The sequence below is a fragment of the Patella vulgata genome, chromosome 6 (genome assembly GCF_932274485.2).
Source record: "Patella vulgata chromosome 6, xgPatVulg1.2, whole genome shotgun sequence".
In the NCBI taxonomy this organism is placed as follows: domain Eukaryota; kingdom Metazoa; phylum Mollusca; class Gastropoda; family Patellidae; genus Patella; species Patella vulgata.
This window is the reverse complement of record NC_065884.2, coordinates 1,902,254-1,911,259: the sequence shown is the minus strand read 5'-3', so window position 1 is coordinate 1,911,259 and position 9,006 is coordinate 1,902,254. Positions and strand designations below refer to the sequence as shown.

The following is a 9,006-nucleotide window of genomic DNA, read 5'->3' as shown; positions in this document are numbered from 1 at the left end:
CCTGAGAACACAGGTGGGGAAGAGTGGTATTTTCATATTGCAGCTATAGAAGGCCGGATAGGAACTGTCAGTGGACATCGTCCGCTCAAAGACAGTTCCTAAAGGAACTAGTCCTACCCCTATCTGGGTTCAACTCCATCACTAGCTATTTCCAGCAAGATACAATATACAAAAACAAAACCCAACGCCATAATGATAATTTAAGATGCATTATGTAAGATTTAGATGAAGAACTGTCAGTTCGTGGATTCTTGCTATAATGTTTCAAAAATATTTAATAAAAATGAATATATTGAAGATTTCAGTAAATATGAATGTTCGAAGTTTTAACAAGACATGCAGGCTACACGGATCCAGGAATTTTTGCAGGAGGGGATTACCTTAGACAACGTATCTTTAAGCGGGGGGGGGGGGGGGGGTGATGGGGGGACTGGTGGGTGCTTTTATCCCAGCCTTGAAATATTTTTGAGAAATGCATAGTTCTTATCGTCATTTTGGCGTATATCTAGTGTAACCAGAGGTAACTTTGACTAAACATAGGAACTGTGATGTAAAATATAAACATATTAAATACATGTACCTACCACGGTACGTTTTACTTTTATTGATATACTATAAAAATCAGTTCTGCACGATTTTGACAGGAAACTTTACGGATGCAAAATAGAAAAACAAAAAGCGATCTCGACTGTGTCAAACACCAAAATACATGTATCAACAAAATTGATTACGTAAACTATTCGTTTATTTTTTTTTAATACGCCGGGGCACAGATAACTTGTTTTTAAAAAACAAAATTAATCATACGAATTATTTAACATTATTTGTATCACTTGAGAACTTAATGATGAAGGTTTTATAATTAACAACAATCACACCAGCTTCGCTCTACACGGGCAATGTCTGTTACAATATTAGATGTTTGTTAATCCGACTGTTAACCAGTCATAATTTGAAAAAACTATCATGGCTAGATCTATTTGTTAAGGCCAGCTCAATATTCCGTCAAGGTCGCCCAGATGTAAAACAAATTAGGGAACGTGATTGTTGGCGAGATTGTAGGTTAGAGTTAGGGTAAGCGCTTGGACTAGGTCCATGGTTAGGGTTAGGGTCGCGATGAGCGCTAGCCGTGTTTACATCTCGTAATTTTTGAGCAAACGTTGAGCTGGCCTTATCATATAGAACAAACCCTGGAAACATCAGCCAACCCAACAGTGTTCGGTAGGATAAGGTGTAATTAAACGAAGCACTGCGAGGAGTAGGATTTATTTCCTCTAGTCAATGTAGTGGAGTCTGCGCACTGTGACATTAATCACGTGTTGCTATTTTTAATAAAATTTAAGTTTTTCCAGTGATTAGGATAAACAGGTGGTGGGTGTTGAACACGATGACTTAACAATTCCTCCATACACGAATAAGCTATGGGATCTTTCCGTAAATCAAATTTGTTGGTTCCAAATTGTCCCTTTCGTTTTAGTAATGGCAAATCACCGTAGCCGAACACACAGATACCTCTGACGAATTCTCCATAGCAACGATCATATGACGCGCGCCAGTTAATATGGCGCGTGACATACTCCTTCTTATCCGGATGACCTGAAAAGAAAAAGAAAAGAATCCAGCAGATTGAAAGGTATAGTCTAAAAAAAAACTATTGAATAATATTATTTCTCTTGTCTTCATGGTCGAGTTTAACGTGCATTCGACACATACTCCTTGTCACGTACAACCGAGGAATCGAAGCCACGTCAGTTTAATCAAGGACATACCTTATGATATAGCGCGCACGTTCTAACCATTTGGCCATCTAACAAACCCAATAAACATTGGAAAGATGGACGGATGAAAATGAAATGAGGTTCAACGTCCTACTGTTCTGCTCCTACTGGGCTAATGAAGACGGGCATCATACGTCATACAGTATGCAGTATGCTATGAGGGAAATTTTGCCCGGACAGCGACGCTATGACCTACTCTTATTTCGAATTCCAACTGTCAAGAGGTCCGCAATTATGTACACGGGACCTCGGTTTTTCGTCCTACTTGAACAACTATAAGTTGTCCACTGCCATGCCCTCTGTCATACATCACTGACATGGCGGGACAACGCCGGAAAATTCCAATGAGCTTCCCTGGCCTACGCAAGTATCGAACAGGAGACCTCCAGGTTAGCGAGCCAACTTCACTTTTTTGATCTTGTGAATGGTACAATAATTGAGAACCAACCAATTTGATGTTTTTAATCTTGTGAATGGTACAATAGCTGAGATAAATTAAAAGCAATATTTTTGTTTATGTGCACTGGAATTCAATTCGAAGGAAACCTGCCCTCTAACGGCGAAAGGTTTGAAATCTCCGTTATAATTAGGTGTTTCGAAAAGTACTAGCATAATAAGGACTAAGACATAAAGGATATTTGTCGTTTTGTCGTGAATAACATATTTTATTTCATCTCTAAGCAAGAAAACGTTTATATTTTCACTCATGCTACGTATTCGTGAAAATATAAGTTTTCTTGCTTCTCGATGAAATAAAATATGTTATTCACGACAAAACGACAAATGTTCTATTTATTTTATGATTTTACAATCATTTTAGGTAAAAACAACATGGACTACTGCTAGCCAGTGGAATAACACTTTTATTTCACTGATAAAACGCGGTATTCCACTACTGATCATAAAATAATAGTATTTATTTCATGAATGTAGTGCGAGTTATAAATAGACAATTTTTCCCTTAAATTTTTTCTCCCTTCTTCCTGCATTTTTTGATTGATTTGTTTGTCTAGAATTGGAGAAAAGGGATTAAATTTGCAATTTCATAGCTTTTTTGAGAAATACAGATGATATTACAGCGGAGGGATAGGGGGTGTAAAGTGTCTTTCTGCAGAGCAGAAGTGAGATTTTCACCCCATTCAACATCAAATCCCCGTAGCAAAAAATCTAAACAGTCAACCCCCTACAAAATTATGATGAGGAGATTGCCAAATGTGGTCCCCATTGTGCCTATAAAGATTGGAACCAACGGAATGTTGAGAAAAATGCTACAGCCTGTGATGTTACAGCCATTTAACATTGAAGTCAATGGGCAAATAATATTTGAGACCAGCATAATATTTAATCCCGATTATCTCCCTTTTATAGGATCATTTAGTAGATAACAGTTTATATATATTTTACAAGTCAACAGTTATTGTGTCGTCCAATTCATAGCATTTACACAGAAACGATTGTTGTGACAATATTAACTTACAATATATATATATATAAAGTATGATTAAATACTTGAACAGTTTTACAATATCAACCTCTCAGCAGGGCCGTAACTAGCTCAGAGCAACGGGGTGGGGGCGGAAAGTGTTCTCAGCTGTGCTGTAAAATGGACCGGACAATGTAAATGGTCGACAATTTTTTTCACGGTGGGGGGTGGGGGGTGCGAAATATTTTTGCAGGGGGGGGGGGGGGGAAGCAGCCCCCTCTTAGTTACGGGCCTGCCTCTTAGTGACATGGTAAAACCTCATAAGTCTACTTATCGAAAATAAATTTTATTTGAAATTCATATTCTGTGTTTAATTGTCCATCTGTCAATGTCACTGGCTACCTTTGTCTACAATTTCAGTTTGAAAACAACTTATGACGCGTTGTTCTATGATCACTAGAGTATGAAATACATTCCCTGGGGTTATTGTTAAGTGTAATTATGAAGTATAAACACATGAATCAGTATGTGGGTCCCATATTTTGAAATTGGAAACCCCGTAAGAAAGAATATACCCAGTTATTTACATTATTTTGTGTTAATTTGTTTAAATATCTTACAAATATCAAAACTATATTTGAGCAACTTCGTCTGTAATATATAATCTCAATTATACTAAAATGTTTTGTGTGGATTTTCTCAAAATCATGCAAATTGATTTACGAGATTTTTTCCATTTCACCGATGATATTTGGGGACCCCATTCTGTGTCTATAGATGGAAGATTTAGCACAGCTAATAAAAACAGGTTACACCTGCCATTAGGATTGGACTTGTTGTTAGACTGAAGTCCCATTAATAAGTAGGTGTTAAAATTATATGTTAAAAAATCATTTATAAATTCTTCAATTCTTGACTTTAAATAACGTAGATCTAAACATTCAATAAATAAATGCTGTAAATATTCAGTCTAATCTTGATAATATATATAGGATACAAATCATCATCGGTTAAAATAATTTTATGTAATTTGGTCATTGTCCATATATTGTGGGCTATTTTATAATCTAAATCGACTATTTTAGGATCTTTAATGAACATGTTCATAGACTGTAAAAATTATACATTTTTTATGTGGCCAAATTTCGTAGTTTAACTATTTTTTTCTGTTAATCGATTAACAGTCGGAGAAAATGTGTTAAATGTGTGAATTATTTCGTCAAATTACATGTTTTATGTATTTCCATGCAATATTCAGTAATAAACAAGAAATGTCCAGGACATTTAGGGATAAAGTGTTTTATTCCCTTCTATAATGGACTTAATTCTGTTATTTTACCGGATAAACGTTGGAAAGGCCAGGAATTTACGGATAACTTCTGTTGCACACGCAACAGTTCAGTTGGAGAATCTTCCATTTTGAATTAAATTTCAAAAGTTGAACGCGGTGCAAACACGTTATAATGTTTGATTTTATGTTTTTGGCAATCTCATGATCTTTTCTCATCGACGAAATGGGTCAAACTGATAAGTTATATAGTGGTGATCCGTTCCCCATCGACGAAATGGGCCCCACTGGTAAGCATTGGAGACAGCTAAGAGTAAATTGTCTCTTTATCAAAGAGTTAAATGACTCAAACTCAAACTGTAATATTTATATTGTTTTCATTTGTCTTAATAAAAATGTTATTAACGGGACTATTTTATGGTTTATGTATTTTGAAAAATTCGGAAAATGTTGTGGAAACAAAAATTGCCAGGATTTTTTTTCTGTATTTGCGAAGGAATTTCTCTAAATTACGAGACAAAAAAATACGGATAAAATTTTCGTGGTAAATTTTGTTTCCGTAACTTTTTACGTTTTTGCACGTTTTTTTGTCTGTATTTATGAAGGTGTTTCTCTCAATGACATGAAAAACAAATACGGAATAAATATTTTCAAATTTCCATATTTTAAGGTTATCGGATAATATTTTATGTTGATAATGTGAAAATGAATATTTTCTATGTGCATGAATATGAGATATTATATATTTTGTGTATACATTATTAATATCTAAAGACGCCTATAGAGGACAGACACATAGCTTATATGATTTAATGTATGTCAGAATGAAATAAAGGTATCACTGTAACAAAAATTTCCGTGAAAAAACGTAAAAAATTCCGGAAACAAAAATTACCAGGAAAATTTTATCCGTATTTGTTTTCCTGTAATTTACAGAAATTCCTTCAATTAACATAAATTCCATTTTCAAATTCAGAAAAAAAAATCCTGGTAAATTTTCTTTCCTGAGCATGAAGATGATAAAAATTTCATTGAATTAACCATTGACTTTATACCCGTGCGTCAATAAGGTTATATATAAGATCAATACCCTAAATTGTCCCGTTCCATATGTATAAACTCAAACAATGGCATTTTATTAAGAAGTATAACCCAAATTAAATGCTGCGTAATTTGATAATTTATATTTTAAATCAAATTGTCCAATGTCTAAGGGGGGAGCACTTCCTCAGGGACTATTCCCCAACCTGCTTAGTAACCTTGTGTCTTACTCACCGACTCACGAAAAACGGATGTCCGGTGTACACATTGGCGTGCACGTAAAAGATCCCTTGACAGGTGGAACTAGTAACTTACCTTTATATCCCCCAGGTGTATTTAAGAAGGTGTTATGATTCAGATTATTGAGAGTAACTTACCTTTATATCCCCCAGGTGTACTTAAGAAGGTGTTATGATACAGACTATTGAGAGTAACTTACCTTTATAACCGCCAGGTGTATTTAAGAAGGTGTTATGATACAGATCATTGAGACTGGCCCAGTAATGTTCATCAGGACTGTATGTATCAGCACACCATTTTAAAAATCGTCTGGCTATTTTATTCTTCATAGAAAACTCCACGAATCGTCGACTGAACAAATTATACGCTTGCCCTTTTACTATGGTTATATTAAATGGCGGGGGAGCAAGAAACCCCTGTCCTCGATGTATGTGGCTATTTTCAATAACATATTTATAAAGATATCTATGTTTCACTCGTTTAGCAAAAACTTCATGGATATCATTGGCACCACGAAATATCTTCAGCGTTTGGACCATCTCGATATTAGATTTTAACGGCATCTCAGAAGCCGCGAAATTCAACAAATAACGCCACTTTTCTTCTCTATGTAGCAGATCCGCCATGCAGTTTATATCGGCCTGTAATCTTGTAATGGAGGCATAAACTATTGTTTCTAATTTGGACGCTATGAACACATTTGAAAAACAATTGGTGATGGATCTTACGGCATTTTTAAAATATTCACTTGATTTGTTATCCACGTGTATACAGTAGACATTTTGTGGCGTGTAAAGCACGCGCAGCATTCGTTCAAACTGCTGAATATTATCGTAGGTTAATATTGAAAAAGCCAGCGGAAATTCTAATTCCTCTTTTGATGAATTTTTTTCCATAAAGCCCCGCTTCGATTTATATTGTTTACAATTCTTTGTTATGGTCGGAAATAATTTTAAATCCAGATGAAAATCGCGATCAAAACTTCTGGAAAATGTGATGGCCTGTTTGAGTGATCGAGAGTCATTCGCAAAAAGGCCCGGGCATATTCCACTATGTCGGTATTTCATAGTCGTGTTATGGTATAATGCTAATAACGTCACATTAAATATGACGTCATCGTGTGTCAGATGAGACGAAGAGTTCCTGACGTTATTACGAGCGGTGGTTCTTTCACTCTGGGGTGTTCTGGGATGTATTGTAGTATCCATTCCTCTGCCACCCCCATTAAATCTAACGTCGTCGTGTACCAAATGAGACGAAGAGTTCCTGGCGTTATTACCAGAGTTCGTTCTTTCACCCTGGCGTGTTCCGGGGCGTACCGTAACCGCCATTCCACTGCCGTTAAATATAACGTCGTCGCGTACCAGATGAGAGTTTGTTCTTTCATTCTTGGGTGTTCTGCTGTCAATGGCATCATTTTCGATTTCTACGAATTTCCTGGAAGAGCCTTTTAATTTTACGTTTTCACTCTTAGAAACATGTAATTGCTTATGTACTGGAACATCGTCTGAGGACGTTTTGAAATATTCCAAGGCCGACCTTATTTTAGAATTTCTAGATTCAATCGTAACAGCTTTATTATCGATTCCCATAATAGTAAATGCACTGTTGTCATGGTAAATATGAATCGTTTGAGGTACAGTGTTCAGGTATATAACACAAGCCAACGTAATCAAATACGTCACAAACAGCACGCGCACATAACCATTCATATTTGCTGATAAAATTAAACAGTTTAAAATAATACAAAGAATTATTGAGAAAATTGCAATATATCCAATCCTGAGATATCAACTTTTAACTGCTTCTGTTTTTAATTCCAGTTTAGGTGAAGATTTGAATAAAATTAAGAATAAATCCAGTTTTGGGTTATCCACCTTTTTTTTTAATCAACACCTTTTTGTTTAAGTTTTAAAATATACGTCCACGACACATGTTAGAAATTCAACATGCATGAATTAAATCAACACTACCTTATAACAAGCATACCAATAACTATACAACGCCGAGCACCTTGCCTCACAACCGGTATCCCCTTTCCAAATAAGGTTACTGTTCATCTACCGGAACCCGGACGAAAATAGGTCCATTAAATTTATTTTCTCGCGATAAACACTACCTATCTGAAACCATCTATAAATGACAATAATCCATCTATATTAAACAGCTCCATCTTTCATTGTCAACAGAAACCTGATACCAGTGATAGTATCTCTGTATATATTATACATTTCAAAGGTTATATATTCTGAATTTAGTTAATGTTGTTTTAAACGATCTATTCTTCATTACTAATATCAAACTATATTATTCAGGCGAACGACTTCTAGAATTACTTCCCAACGAGTTAACAAAACGTAACATACACCTTGGAATGAATCATACCTCTTACGTCGAGGTATTTAAATAATTTAATATTAAACGGATATCTTTTATTTACGATGACTAAAATTGTAATTTAATACGGACGGGTTATTCTAACCTAGTCTATTATCATTGTGCAAGCATCAACGATAGCCATTGGGTATTTAAGGGAGCCAAGGCCCTTGCGTTAGCCGGGAAAACTCATCGCGATTTTCCACTGCGGTTCATCTCGTTCGATCACTCTGTAGTAATACCGGATTTCTTTGTTGTGTGCGGAGTTGAATGGCCGAATGGTTAGCACGTGCGCGCTGTATCGTAAGGCCTGTCATTGGGTCAACTGGCGTGGTTTCAGTTGTACGTGACAAGGAATAGGGTCACCTGTCCAACCTCGTGGGTTTTCTCCAGGCCCCCCGGTTTCCTGCCACTGCTAAAGACCCCTACGCGCAAGCGAATTATTAAAATAAAATTAAACCATATGTTAGCCCCGAAATGACCTAGTTTGAATGGATAATATAATGCCCCATTGACACTTTCACGCATTTTGAATCCGCAATGGTAATCATTAATGCGCACCAATGCGGATGGATATCATGTATATTTAACCTGTCAATCAAATAGTTCGTGCCGTTACAGTACGCAATATCTGCGGATAGTTTGCGCACAGTTTGCGCAGGGAACCGCGCACTGTCAGGTATTGGTTACGCTAGTGTACTCAGTTTTAAGCATTCGTGACCATTTTGTGAGTCAATTTGTGGCACGCACTGGCACGCTTCATAGAAATAGTATATATAAAGGAAAGGTATTGGGATATGGTCCATTCCGTCGGCAACTCTTCAAAATGATGAACTCCAGAGACCTTGAAGAAAGGAACC

General features: G+C 36.2%; 1 protein-coding gene across 1 annotated transcript; it reads right to left on the bottom strand.

Moving 5' to 3' along the window:
* Positions 1-723: 723 nt before the first annotated feature.
* On the bottom strand, positions 724-8,116 carry LOC126824620 (beta-1,3-galactosyl-O-glycosyl-glycoprotein beta-1,6-N-acetylglucosaminyltransferase 3). The gene is made up of 2 exons (XM_050553886.2): positions 5,970-8,116; positions 724-1,596 (listed from the first exon to the last, which is right to left on the bottom strand). Exons 1-2 carry the CDS (start codon positions 7,480-7,482, stop codon positions 1,313-1,315), a joined length of 1,797 nt encoding a protein of 598 aa, XP_050409843.2. The 5' UTR covers positions 7,483-8,116; the 3' UTR covers positions 724-1,312.
* Positions 8,117-9,006: the final 890 nt, after the last annotated feature.

Excerpts from the sequence above, each read along its gene's own strand:
- LOC126824620 (XM_050553886.2), bottom strand. The coding sequence starts at position 7,482 with ATGAATGGTTATGTGCGCGTGCTGTTTGTGACGTATTTGATTACGTTG. Across the intron at positions 1,597-5,969 it reads TACACCTGGCGGTTATAAAG|GTCATCCGGATAAGAAGGAG; the intron begins GTAAGTTACTCT and ends TTTTCTTTTCAG.